This window comes from Aptenodytes patagonicus, chromosome 3, assembly GCF_965638725.1.
Source record: "Aptenodytes patagonicus chromosome 3, bAptPat1.pri.cur, whole genome shotgun sequence".
Lineage (NCBI taxonomy): Eukaryota > Metazoa > Chordata > Aves > Sphenisciformes > Spheniscidae > Aptenodytes > Aptenodytes patagonicus.
Window position 1 is genome coordinate 78,438,925 of NC_134951.1, and position 13,673 is coordinate 78,452,597.

Consider the following 13,673-nt stretch of genomic DNA (forward strand, 5'->3'; position numbering starts at 1 on the left):
ACAGGAAGATTGGTGGCTACTGCAGGCGCTCTAGTTGTTGACACACGCTAGAGCTTAAATTCTCACCGCAAGGACCAACCTCACTTTCAAAAATTAATTTGTTCACAAGAAAATAGCAGCAGCATTCAACCACTTGTTTTATTAACATTTTAGTTACAAGAGTGGGAAGTGTAAGTTAGACAAACATAAATAAAACCTAAGTTATTCTTCAAGTGCTCCAGAGTGAACTGCATCCTCATAGCACCCTCTCTCTTCTTTAGTTTCAGGGTGCAGTTTAATAAGATCATCAATTCGAAGAATAGTAATTGCAGCTTCTGTTGCAAACTTCAGGCTCTTAGTTTTGACCATGGTTGGTTCAAAGACACCGGCTTGCTTGTTATCGCGAGGTTTTCCGTTGATCAAGTCAAGACCAATCCTGAAAAGAAGAAACAGTCAGATGGAGAGGTAGAAAAAGTAGAAATATAGGTGGGAGTACGCTGTTGCCTACTGGGTCCCAGTGACGCATACGGGACTGAAGGACAGAGAAAGAAAAGTCGGTGACTTCCTGCACCCTTTTTTTACATGCAAATCACAGGTCAGTAAACTGGCAGCACAATTTTCCATCTAAGTCACCAGCCCACTTCACTTTCAATAGCCTGCCTACACAGGGATACTTGCCATTTCAGATTTTTGCGATCTGGGTTAACCTGAGCCTCGTTGTGGAACGCTCTCAACTTCGCAACGAGATCTGTCGCATCTTGAGCGGCATTTACTGCCAACGTATTTGGAATGATTAAGAGGGATCTTGCAAATTCTGCTATTGCAAGTTGTTCACGTGATCCCTAGGAAGAGGAAAAAGTTTTTAAACCAACTGCTGTAACAGAAGAGGAAAATACGCAGCCACAATCAAGAGTGTCAACAGTAGACAGGGGTTTTCACATGCAAAACCTATTTTTAGGCCGAAGAACCACACAGTCTAATTAGCAGAGAAAGAGTAACTCATATCCTCCATTTTAAAGAAGCATCTTACGTTCTGTAAGATGATTACTTTTTCATGAGCCACGGAATCAACTTTTAGTAGAATAAAATAAATGCTTGAAAATTCACATTATCCTAATTTAACACATACACACAGTTACGTCTTCGTGCAAGACTGACTTACCATGCTGGTTGCATAATTTTCAAGATATATTGAAAGTGCTGCCTCTACAGCACCACCACCTGGGACAACAGACTTGGATTCCAATACCCTTTTAACAACACAGAGAGCATCATGTATAGATCGTTCCATTTCATCACACATGAAGTCATTAGCTCCTCGCAAGATAATTGATGCTGAAGTACGAGCCTTTGTACTAGGGAAAAAAGGAATCAGAAGTCAGCTGTGTTGAACAGAATGTAAATTACAACTCTTCTTGCTAAAGTTTTTCTTCTAAAGCCAAGTTCAGTTGAGCCAGATTCTTTCAACGTTTAAAAGAAAATCTTAACATTGTTATACACCCTTGCAGGACATCTACATTGAACTTGGTAAGTCAGTATTTTAAGTTCTAATATGCAAGAACCTAGTTTGAGCTTTAGTCTTTTAGAGAAAGCTACCTGACAGACAAGGTGTTTTCCCATCAAGTAAGGGGAAAATGTCATTAGATATTAGGAGAGTTCTCTCTTGCACAGCCATCAAGTGAGCTAATGGCTGCGAACGTTACAGTATAAGCAGTCATGTAACTGCCACACAAGTGCCATGGTCAGAGTATTTCATTCACACACACAAATGAGACTACAGGAAGTTGAACACTGAAAAAGGATACTGAAGCAGTGGGAAAGTTAATATCCAAGGTATGCTCTTGTTAAACAAACTGGTGCTGGAGTCTTCAGGTACCAGACAGCAATGGCATACAAAAAACTTCAAGGGAAAATACCATGTGTGTGGACAGTTAGTAACCGTTGCTCTTCTTACCCACTAAAAACAACCCTAAAAAAATACCCTTTTAACAATGTGGTCCACTTCATACTACCAAGCAGATGACTGATTCAATGAAACCAGCACAAGTAAACCCTGTCTTCCACTATAAATGGCAAGGTCTAGCTTGCTCCTTCTTACTCAGATGGTACCTATTTCCCTTTACTGTCTGTAAGGGGAAGCCAGTGTGACTATACTGCTAAAAGCCAGGTAAAGGAACGTGATATGAATGCTGTAATAATGTCTCTAGCAATTTAATAGAATTTTATTGTAAATTTTAGAAAAATTTGTTCATCAACAAAGTTTTAAGTCTACCTAGCAATCTGATTGTCTCACATTAAGGTTGATGAAACAGGTGTCCAGCCCCAGCAGAAGAGATCAAATACTGATACTTTCACCTCTAATTTGCAGTGGACTTGTATACTCTTTCCCAGGTGTATAACTACTCATACCACTGAGATAGCATGGAAGTAAATAAATGGGGTTTTATCTCAAACTTCGTAGAAAGTGTACACAAAACTGAGTATTTTAAAATGGATCCTTACTTCTTGATTAAAATCAGCTCATCGTCACAGATTCTCTCTTGAATCACCTCTTCTGCCTGTCCCAGCATTAATGCCTCAAAACTCTCCTCACCTTCAAGGTTTGCAAGGGTTGAACATATGGTTGCTTTAACAAACAAAAAAGTGAAATTAGCATTCAATTCCAGCACATTCTTTGCCGACTTCCCAGAACAGGCATATGGAAAAAAAAACCACCACAAAATAGAAATAAAAGCAGCGTAAGTAGGTTTTTCTTAAATTCAACAGCACTTCTAATTCTCAGGTAGCAATTCAATATTCCGTACTTTATAACTGACACTGCTCTTTTTGCTCAACCTTTATAGCACTTACTTTTCCACAGCTAGTACAAGTTCCTGTGCTTTACCATAATGAAAATGCTTTCTTGCAAATTTAACGATTGACAGATAAAATCTGTATAGGACCAGATTTTTTTTCAGTATGTATTTAATGATTTAGGAATTCTTCATTTGGCTTGAACTATCTAAACAAGGTACTTAACTCTCCAAACAGAGGCTTATGAACGTGTGCTTAATAAAGACAAATAAATATAGATTCTAGCTCCCATTTCCTCAAGTCGACAGTCTTCCCAGTGCAAGGCTGCATTTTTTTCCCCACTGTAAATCTTCAGTCAGCTCTTACATTACTCATCTACTTTGACAGAATGGTCACTTAAAAGCAACAGTAAAGTTAAAACCAAACAAGAGTGGCTCAGCTCTACTCATCCTCTCCTTGCATGGCTTGCACGTTAAGAAGCCATGTTTTGAAAATTAGTTACTAGTACCTTAACAGCAGCTTTTACTTAAAAAAAAGCGGGGGAGGGGAAAGAGATATTTTTATATATACATACCTCCTGATGCCTTAGCAATCCGCTTAAGGTCCTTTTTTACAACTCTTCGTACTGCCATAGCACCAGCATCAACAAAGTATTTCAGACACATATCATCAATACCTCCAGTGGTGAGAATGACGTTGGCACCAGTGGCCAAAATCTTCTGGATCCTTTCTTTGGTAATATCTGATTCTCTACAAGGATAATGTCAAAGCTATAAAAATGGATTTAGAAGTCTACAATCACATTCTGTTAACCAATTTCCTGAAAACTTAATGTAGATCTCTGCAAGGAGAAGGAACCATTGCACAAACATACTTGGATTTCTCTAAAACTGACTTAGTAGTAGCTCTGCCTCCAAAAATGAAGACTTTTACCATTAATATTTGGTATTGTTGGGAAATGTTAACATTTAAAACATTTTTACCTCTTGTGCTCAGCCAAAATTACATCGAGCCACCTCAACTGAAGAGACCAAAACAAGCCTGTGAAACCCCACTGTCTCAGTTATTCACACTGCCACACACCTTTGCCTTATCTGGTCCAGCTTCTCAGGGTCTGAGATAACAACCTGAACACCAAGCTTCATTTTTGCTTTCTGCAGGCTGAAGTCAAGGCATGCAATCTTCGCATTAACTATTCTCTTGGTCATACCTGACGAGAGAGAACAAGAAAAAGGATTTTGCCCAATCAAGTCAACAGAACATCAAGTTGGAATTAGAGATGAAAACTAACGCTGCTTTCACATTTCAGATTTCTATTCAGTTTGCTTCTCTGCCTCCAGTTCTGCCCTAGAACAGAAAAACACTAACAAAGACTTTCAAAGAGAGAATTTTTTTTAAGAAATCTCTACTATAACCTGTTACCTTTTTATCGACCCCATCCCCAAAACATGAATGAGCATGGAAAGCTGACCCATCAGTCTCGCATCCTTTAGGTTACCTAATCACAACACAGCTCTGCTAAAAGTAACAGTGTCCTACAAACCTGACAGTGGCTCCCCACAAGGGAGGTGCTTATGCTCCAGAAGGTGACAGTGTTACCGTGCTGATACTGGGCTAGCGAAACTACAGTAACTTACCAACACTTTGTGGATCACTACTAGCTGGCAGACCCTAGCCTAGAAACCACTGGTGAAGTGGCGAGGGTTTTTTGTGATCTTGTTTAATTGTTCTGGAATTAAAAACCCAAGTGATTTGCAACTAATGCACTCAGTAAGAAGATCCACGCAGAAAGACTAAGACGACCGAGTTCACACAAAAGCTTTATGAAACATAGCATGTTCTTACCCTGTGAGCCCACCACGCAGTTCAGAGCGTAACCGTTCACAAGTATGCTCTCTTTTTGGCTGCGGCCATGTGCCTTCAAAACATTAACCGAGTTGATTGGATACCGAGCCTGACCCTTCTGGTCTGTATATTTAACTGCCAGTGCAGCATCCACCACCATATTAGCAAAGAAATCACCATCACTACAATGCTGTTAAGGTTAAAACTGAAGAAGAAACTAGTATTATGCTTAAGAAAAAAAAAGTTGCTGACAGTGCCCAAACTGAGACTCAAAAACTGTTTCCAACAAAGAACTCCAGAAAGGTATAGAAGTGCTAGCTTTCTTTACCATTCCCTTAAAGGAATGAGTAATTCTTAAAGCTGAAACATGCATTCCCTTGTTGGCACAAAGGCTAAAAATGCAGCTTTTTCTATGACTATGAAGTAAAACACAACCTTCTTTCCCCTAGTTTCACTCCCCAGGTACTTGACTTCAGTAACGCGTTCTTCCATTCACACAATTTCTTATCTAGTCTCACTAACATGCAGTGTTATAAGGAAACAATACACTGTTAAGCTATTGTGATGTGCCTAACCAGGTCTAAATAAACTGGAAGAGTCCGGACACGTTTTCCCATGCCACATAATATCATCTATGAAATGTTTTTCACACCCGTTATAAAAACGACAGATTGCACACTATACCCCATTCATAAAAACTGCTGCAGAGGAAACTAGCCTGGCTACTCAAGCTCTCCAATCAATCACTGTCACTTGAATAACTTGATGGAGTTAAAGGATACATTCCTATAATTTTAGAGGACATTGATGTTTTAGCAGCATTAATTAGGCACTCCCTGCCCAATTCATCTGTGTTAATAATAAGATTTTCATTGATGTAACGAACTGCTTCCCTGTAGAATAAAGATAAATACTGGTAAAGAATTCCACCCCCACAAAGACAAAAATCTTACATGTTTTCAGCCCTTCTAAACGTTATCTCAAAGAACACAGGGATGAAATCAATTCATCTTCTAGGACAGTAAAGTGACATTTCTATGTGAGACTACAGAAATTCAAAATAAATTAAAAAACCCAAAAAACCAAACCAACAAAAAAAAGCCCAAAACACACACCCAAACCAAAACACCGTATCCACTTTGCACTGAGAAGTCTGTATTAATGCAGTCACAAATAGAGAAATAAACAAAAAGCATGCAGTTATTGTACTTTAAAAAACGCAATGTACTTCAACTGTATTAGTTTCTTACTTGCAAGCAAGTCGGTATCCACCAATAATGGAGGTAGGATGAATTTTCTGTTTCACTAGTTCATCTGCATTTTTTAGAAGTTCTGCAGCAATAATTACCTGTTTGAAATACAAACACTAAATACATGTATTTCATACAAGCAAAATAACTACCTGTTGCCACTAAGTGGAAAGTAGAATCACAAGTAGTTGTCCAATGTCTACTCAGTGGAAACAAGTACTCGCAACCTAGAATTAGTTTCTGACATCAGGTAAAAGCCACCTGATTCTGCCCCCCCCCCAGCTGTCAAAAGTCTTAGGCAAGTTTTCAACACTCAGCATCCTTATTAGTCCTAACACTTTAATTTCTCATGGTTGTTAAAAATTAAGAACCTTAATTCAGAATCTATTCTCAACCTTCAAGAAAGGAAAAAATAAATAATGAAACTGCAGTAAGCAAATTCCATTCCAGAGCACCAGCTGCGTATGGAAACAAGCATCTCTAAAAAACCACAAGTCTAATTTCTTTATTCTGTAACCTACTTCAAAAAACTTTATATTCAGTCAACTGCAAGGTTTTTCATTCTGTATAGTAGATCCACATTGCATCAAGATTCGTAACGGATAAATCAAAAGCTGCACTGTGATACTGAAACACTGACTTTTGGTGTTATCTGCCTGTAAAACTTTCTACGTACCACTGATGTTGTCCCATCGCCAACTTCTTTGTCTTGCAAGTCTGCCAGCTCACAAAGAACTTTTGCAGCAGGGTGTTCCACTTCTAGCAGTTTCAGAATGGTTGCACCGTCATTAGTAATGGTCACGTCCTAGTTTTCAGAAATCAAATGTTAATACAAAGTATATTTCTATTATGTTTTTACTGTTGTGTTTCATAATGTTTATGCAAATGAAAGTTAATTATTCTTTGTGAATGCCCATAAAATAACTATTTATACCAAATGTTTACTGCTGCTTTTTATTCAGGAGTCCCATTCGAACAACAGAAGTATTACCAGTGCAGAATCTGCACTTTCTTTTTATCAGAAAAGTCTTTATGTTACAGAAACTCATCAAACGTTTCGCACAGACCAGATAAGTAGTAGTGCAGAGAATACCCTCTAATATAGTGTTTTATTACAGCAGCCTGTAAAATGGCAAACTTTCCTCATTTGCTTTAAATATTTTAAAACCTGAAATATGGAATGTTGCTTTAAAATGGTTATGGAATTATTGGAATTCATTTTTATGTTATTCCTCCCAATGCAGAGATTGGGATACACAAGTCAACACCATCACAAGGCCCGACATCGATGGTGATACTCATTCCTGTGAATTTGACCAATACTTGTAAGTGGTGACAAGAACTTACATGCACTGTACGGAGACAACTGTACTACACAAACTACAGTACTAGATTAAATTAAAGCGATGTAGCGTACGTTACCTGATAGCTAGCATGCTCAATTTTCTCCTCCCACCCCCTCTCAGAACCATGGAAAAAAACAGGTATGTGCACATTTGATCTATGAAGCACACTAAGTGGAAGCACTTTTACACAGGAATGTTGTAAAAGTCCTCCTGACACTTAATGAAAGCTTACTTACCCCAATATCATCCACCAACATCTTATCCAGACCAACTGGCCCAAGAGAACTCTTCACAATGTTGGCAATAGCAGATGCAGCAGTAACTGAATAAATGAAAGAAAAAAAAGTTTTATCTTTCCAACTTCAGGGAGATTCAGGTTTCCAAGAAAACGTGCCAAGAACCTGCGATTCAGAAACCTGAGATAAAGTGACCTAATTTAGGATCAGGTTTCAGCCTAGCTAAGCTAGTAATGGCTTGCTGCTACTAAAAAATACAATCTGTGCCAATCCTCACTCTTCTCTCCAAGCTGGTTCAGCTAACTAATCTGGCAAAACTAACTGATCAGAAAAAGAATGGCAAGATGGAGGACACTACTGAGGTCAGAAAATTGGTAGCTTAGCAAAGGTTGGCAGGGCTGTTTTGGCAGCAGCCAAGTCATGCCATGGAACTCCACTCTCATTTACTCCTCAGTTCTAAGCAGATACAGAACAATGGTACCACCATATATCAATTAGTAACACATCTTTTTGCCCCGATTAGATTTCAGTCTGTGACTGAAACAAGACACTTATTCTGTAACTAAGTCAAGAAAGTAAAAAGTGACCTTTTAGTCACTACTAAAGTAGCATGAAACCTCTAACACAGTGGCTTGTTTAAATGATGTTCTGCCAACTTCATATAGGAAAAAGATACAATCGACCTTTTCCTTCAGACCGTGGCAAGTTTTTCTCTATCCCACAAGCATAGCCACTTAATCTGGAAATTGAGAAAGTGGTAGTATAATGGGAATAGTTACAACTCAGACCTTCACTCTGAACTTTAAACAACGTAACTTTTTTTTTTTTTTGCTTTGGAGGAGTAAGGGCAGCTTTCTGAAAAAAGTAACCGTTGTATCATCAAAGTCGCCATTATCAAGTATCTCAGCCATAGATTAAGATAATTCTCATTCTAAGCGTTCTGCCTAAAGTACCATCAGAGCAGCATGACTCTCACGATCATCAGGAAGCAGGTCTTCAGCTTCCCCCTTTGTCTTTTACCCACTCAACAGCCTCGGAATTTGCAGCCTTTTCACAAGACTTGGGATAGAATCCAGAGAAACGGGGAACGTTTTTGAGAACTACAGTTGAAGACACTTATCCTGACGACGGTCCCCACTTTCAGGAGCAGGTTATTCCTTGTGCTGGGGACCAGTAAGCTTCCCCAGCCGCCCTTTCCCCACCAAGGCCCCTCAGCTAGCCTGCAGACCTTGCCGGCTCAACGCCCTACGAGCTCGGGACAGAACAGAGCCGATGTCCAGTCAGCAGCCGCCACCCGCCCACTGCGTGCTTCTACCAGGGAAGTAAGAGGGATGCGGGATCACTTCGCCACTGAGACACCTGGCAGCGGTGCGGGATCCCGCGAGCCTCTCGTCTCCTCGTGGAGGCTGTGGAAAAGGAGTAGTGCCACCCGCCCTCCCTCCCGGCGGCAACGGCCCTCCCAACGGCTCCCAGCGGCCCGAGACTGAGGCAAGCTGGCGGCAGGGCAAGGCCCTTCCCGGGTGGGGGCAGAGGCGGGTAAGCACATGGCGGCTGTTACGGCCGCGCCATGTTGTCTCCCTTCTGCCCCTCCCCCCGCCGCTCATCAAGCCCCTGCCGGCAGCGCGCGGCCGTTACCGTTCTGCGTGCGGATCGTGTCGCCGCTGGTCCGCTCGCCGAAGACGGCCAGGGGCCCCTCCATCGCCGCCATCTTCCCGCCCAGCCGCGGCGCGAGACTGAGAAGGAAGGCAGCGCGCGGAGCCGCGGAATGGCCAGAGGGCCGCAAGGAATGCTGGGTACACACCCCCCGCCGGGAGAGGGCGGAGGGACAGGGGACGGCCCCCCGCGCGCGAGGGGCGGGACCACACCCCCTCTGCCCAATCCAGGGGCGCGGTACGGCCCAGCCTCAAGCCGCGATTGGTGCGTGCCGTTGAACAAAGCCGCCACGCCGAGGGAGGGGCAGGAGGACTTCCAGGAGGTTCTAGAAGGGAGCGCGGGCTCGCGCGCATGCGCGCTGGCCGCCTCGCCTCGCAGGGGCGCGGCGCGGGAGCGGGTGGGCGGCGGCTGCTTCCGCCGCTGGGGGCTTCCCCTCGGCGGGGGCTCGCCGCGCCGGGCGGGGCGTGCGCTCCGGGTCCCCGCAAACGGCGCGGGGTTTTGCAAGAGCTCAGGATAACCCTGCAGCGGCCGGGGAGCGGGACGGGCGGCTCGAGCCGGCCGAGCAGCCGCTGCCGCGCGCCTCCCGGCGCCGCTTGCGTCTGATTCAGTAGCGGTAGATCCGAAGTCTGCAGCGCAAAAGAACGCGTGTTGCATTTAACGCCGGTAGGCTGTTTCTGTAGCGGCTCTGGTTTCTATCCCGTGGCTTTGCTAGGCGCTGGGAGAGGACGGGAGCCCACCTCCTCGCCTTTGGCACGCGGGCGCGTCCGCTTCCTGGGCCCAGCTCCCTGTTCCTTACACCCCGTTGCAGGAAACGTAGCCCCGGTCCCCGCAGACCGGTATCTCCTCCCGCCCTTTTGCCGAGGGGAGAAAAATTAAAGCGGTCCTCCGAGCCAGGGAAAGGTTTCCTGCTTTGTTCTGTAAGGCGTGACTGACACAACCACGCGCTTGCCCAGGGAGCTCGCGCGGGGGGTACTTCGCCAGCGGAACAGCAGCCGCCCCCTTCCCGCAGCTACGCGGCGAGGGGAGAGGGGAAGTCGGCGCTTCCGCGTGACATCATCAACTGCGGAAGGAAGTCCTCTCGACGCCGGCTTCCGGGGGAAGGTGCCGGCCTCACCAAGATGGCGGCGCCCAGGTGCCCCTGAGCGGAGGGGAGGTGACTGCCGCCCGAGGCCGTGGCGGGCACCGGCTCCCCATGGCGCTGAGCAGCCGCAGCTGCCTGCTGCTGGCGGCCGGTAGGCTCCAGGCACGTGGAGCGGGTAAGCTCAGCCCCTCTGTGGCTCGCCGGGCCGGCCTTTCCCGGCAGGGGGGCTCCGCGTCCCCCGTGCGGCCGGCGGAGGGCCGGTCCCAGGGTGATCCGGCGGCCGGGTGTCTTGGTGGGGCTGCTCCGCCGTGCGCAGGCCCCGGCCTGTGCCGGGCTCCTGCTTGTAACGGCCGTTCGGGCTGCTGAGGGACGGGGGCGCTGTTGGTGCGTGTGCGGCAGGGGCGGGCGGTCTGACAAAGAGAGACCCTGCCCGTCACTCTGGTGAGAGGTTCTCGCTGCCTCTGGACCAAAAATTGTAGCAGAGTGAGTTTACGAGCCTAATTCCAAATTCGCGTTTGTTAGCTTAATTAGTGATGATTAGCCTGACAGGACTGAGGATTTTTACCTTGTCATTTGGTAGCGCTGTTATCGGTTCTTTGTGTCCTTGACTTTCAGTATTTTGTAAAGCCTTAATCCTAGGGATCTTCTAGTCATGCATGAATTTATATTTTATGCACGGGTTTTGAACCACTATTAAAAACTTAATATACTTTTCATTTTTAGCATACAGTTCACCTCATAAATTGGAGAAACAGGTTGAGCTCTGGTAATCCATCTATTTAGTGTTTAAAAAAAAAAAAAAGCTGATTTTGCCCTGCTAACTTTTACAAGCTGCATCATTCTGTGTTGTATTTGTTCTACTGTCTGCACTATATCTTTTTTTTTTAAGTCTGTGGGGTTTTATTTCCTGCTTTCCCTCAAGGTCTTTGTTTTGCATCAACTACAGCCAGTCTCAGAACTGAGACAGAAGTGGACACAAGCGAAAATGAGATTGTTGCCTCAGACTTCACTAACAGGAATCCTCGGAACTTGGAGCAGTTGGCACTGGCTAGGAAGGAGCGTGGCTGGAAGACAACGTGGCCAAAGCGTGAATTCTGGCATAGGTGAGTCAGAAAGTCACCAGCAGAAATGAAGACTCTAAAATAAATAAATAAATAAATAAACAGGTGGAATTTCTCCAAATTTGCTTTTTGGGTTGTTGACTCAGTCACCCCCCCCTTAGTTGTTCTTAATTAACAGGTATCTTCTGTGTTCAGAGAACAGTAGGCTATCATCACCTGAAAGTTAGCGTATGCGTTGAAGACCTTTCCATCTATTGTTAAGGTAGCAGTAAGATTGCTTAAGCAGCATTTTTTTATATATATATATAAAAAAGGCATGTATTAAAAAAAAACCCATTTGTGTTATATATATATATATGTAAAAAAAGCAAACTCTTTACCAATACTTCTCAAAAAGTGGTACAAGAATACAGTATAAAAACACAGCCTCCAGTATAAGACTCGCAGTTACAGCAGCAGTTTCTAGAACATAAAATCCAGGATAAGCTACTGCGTGAAGTGGTAAGAAAGAGAGGTATGGTCCAGCCAAGCAAGGGGATCGCCCACAGGGTGCTGTTAGTCTTGGTGAGAGAGACATCATGCCATCACCATCTCCATAGGGATCCATCCAGAGATGAGCCCCGTGCTGGGAACTTAGGATCTCCTAGACCTGTGCTGACCATGCATCGTTGTTTTATTTGAGGCACTGTAATAGTCTGGGTGGGTTTTTTTTTTAGAAAATGCTGATTGCTTGTCCTCTGGAAAATAAGTTCATTTTAAGCTGGGGATTCAAAATCATGATTTTGTTCTTGAGGGGAGAACCACGCCTGGTTTGTTCATACCTGGAAATCCGACATTGTCTCAGTGCAACAGAAAATAGTTGCTGCTAATACTCTGTGGTTGTGTTACGGCTTATGAAGTACTGCTTGACCGCCTGCTGATCCTGACAAGTGGTTACCTGCTGTGTAAGCAGAAGCCTTTACGAGACTGCATAGCAAACCTAAGGTTACATTTCTGCTGGAGCAGTTCCCCTGATCTAGTTCCTAAGCACCCCTACCAGACTGTGCAGGTATACAGTGCTTGGTTTGGAGTGAGCGCTGGCGTGAGGCAGCATAGGGCTGTCACCCGCGTAACTGGTGAAAAGTCGCTCTGTGAATTTCACTCTGTTGAACTGGTAAAATGAGTCCTATTTTATGTTCTAATAAAGTAAGCAAAAACCTAGATAAGATAATAAAAGCAATATTAAGAAATCATTATTGTATTAATAGCTCCAGTACATTGTTTTATTTAAAGTGAGTCAGATGCATTTAAGCATTCGAATGTGTTCTCTCTTCAGATCTGGAAAAGACATCATAAATCTGTGTTATTCCTTTCTGCCACTCAGATTACGGCTTGAGCGGACACAGCATTATGTGGAAGCCTTCGTTGAGCGCTGTAATGGGGATGTTGTGGTATCTGCCTCTACCCGAGAGTGGGCCATAAAGAGACACCTTTACAGTCCCAAGGGAGTAACAGCATGCAAAAACCTTGGCCGCGTAATGGCACAGCGCTGTTTGGAAGCAGGAATCAACTTTGTGAACTTTAAAGCTGTTATCCCCTGGGAACATCGCTGTGACTCGGCAAGTACCCATCTTTTCCTTTTTAAGCATTAATTCTACTCCTCTTCACCGTTAGTTTTCTTATGTGGCTTGGCAGTCCCTTCTTGCAACACTCAAAAGGGTAGCTTTGGCAGGCTGCGATTCCTGGCATTATGCATCAGTGAGGCTGTTAACCTCTGCCCCTCCATGTAACCTGTCCCCACTGATATGTTGGTGCTGATGGCTTTTCTTTGTACTTATTCGTGTCTCTATCTTTTTAACAAGATTCAGGAATTCGAAAAAGCTGTGGAGGAGGGTGGTGTCGTTCTGCGTGAGCCACGAAGAATCTATCGGTAAAATGGAGACCATTGGGAAAACTTTCCAAGGAACAACAATCACTTCTTTAGGCGTGTGTACCGGCACAGTGAAGGTCCAGAGCTGGAAAGAGTTGGAACGTGGCATCTTACAATAAAATATTTTTAAACGCATGCAAGTATGTCACTTTCTTGACATTCTAAGATTCTAAATTATCAACATTTAGATAATTTAGATTCTAAAATCATCAACACCTTTCTTTTAAGGCTTGAATAAGCTGTTACAGTTCAGCCTGACAGACAAACAATTTATTTCAGAGTTCAATAATTTTAAAGTATATTTTATTTTTTATATTTGATTTTGTGTTTGTTCTAGGCTGAACTCTTTGAAATGCTTCATCCATGTACGCGGCCAGTCCAATTTAGCAAAATGCAGTCATGATGTGAATGTTTAGAACTATAATAGTTCATGTGCTGAACTTGGTAAAAAGATTAAATTCCCCTAACTCACCTTCACAGCTCTCTTGCAACCCTTAGATTCTAACTACTTCAGCCTCGC

General features: G+C 43.8%; 2 protein-coding genes and 1 non-coding gene across 4 annotated transcripts; 1 reads left to right on the forward strand and 2 right to left on the reverse strand.

The window, feature by feature from the left end:
* Positions 1-113: 113 nt before the first annotated feature.
* Positions 114-9,224, reverse strand: TCP1 (t-complex 1). Its single transcript, XM_076333930.1, has 12 exons — positions 9,085-9,224; positions 7,450-7,535; positions 6,544-6,672; positions 5,868-5,965; positions 5,400-5,510; positions 4,618-4,799; positions 3,856-3,982; positions 3,347-3,522; positions 2,482-2,605; positions 1,142-1,334; positions 658-821; positions 114-415 (listed from the first exon to the last, which is right to left on the reverse strand). The coding sequence occupies exons 1-12, from the start codon at positions 9,155-9,157 to the stop codon at positions 202-204; spliced, it is 1,677 nt and encodes a 558-aa protein (XP_076190045.1). The 5' UTR covers positions 9,158-9,224; the 3' UTR covers positions 114-201.
* Positions 8,087-8,222, reverse strand: LOC143159151 (small nucleolar RNA SNORA29). Its single transcript, XR_012995142.1, has one exon. It is a non-coding gene; the product is annotated as a small nucleolar RNA SNORA29 (small nucleolar RNA).
* Positions 9,225-9,777: 553 nt separating the features above from the next.
* On the forward strand, positions 9,778-13,288 carry MRPL18 (mitochondrial ribosomal protein L18). Of its 2 annotated transcripts, none has more exons than XM_076333933.1 (4): positions 9,778-10,358; positions 11,106-11,286; positions 12,608-12,842; positions 13,086-13,288. In XM_076333933.1, exons 1-4 carry the CDS (start codon positions 10,295-10,297, stop codon positions 13,155-13,157), a joined length of 552 nt encoding a protein of 183 aa, XP_076190048.1. In that variant the 5' UTR covers positions 9,778-10,294; the 3' UTR covers positions 13,158-13,288. The 2 variants fall into 2 exon arrangements, with proteins under 2 accessions (XP_076190048.1, XP_076190049.1); XM_076333934.1 differs by having other exon boundaries at positions 11,130-11,286.
* The last annotated feature ends 385 nt before the right edge of the window (positions 13,289-13,673 follow it).

Bases quoted from the DNA above. Each gene is read 5' to 3' on its own strand.
- TCP1 (XM_076333930.1), bottom strand. From the start codon at position 9,157: ATGGCGGCGATGGAGGGGCCCCTGGCCGTCTTCGGCGAGCGGACCAGC. The intron at 6,673-7,449 runs GTAAGTAAGCTT...TCTGAAAACTAG, and splicing joins TGTTGGTGGATGATATTGGG to GACGTGACCATTACTAATGA. The intron at 1,335-2,481 runs GTAAGGATCCAT...TTTTTTCCCTAG, and splicing joins GAGCTGATTTTAATCAAGAA to TACAAAGGCTCGTACTTCAG.
- MRPL18 (XM_076333933.1), top strand. From the start codon at position 10,295: ATGGCGCTGAGCAGCCGCAGCTGCCTGCTGCTGGCGGCCGGTAGGCTC. The intron at 11,287-12,607 runs GTGAGTCAGAAA...TCTGCCACTCAG, and splicing joins AAGCGTGAATTCTGGCATAG to ATTACGGCTTGAGCGGACAC. The intron at 12,843-13,085 runs GCAAGTACCCAT...CTTTTTAACAAG, and splicing joins GGGAACATCGCTGTGACTCG to ATTCAGGAATTCGAAAAAGC.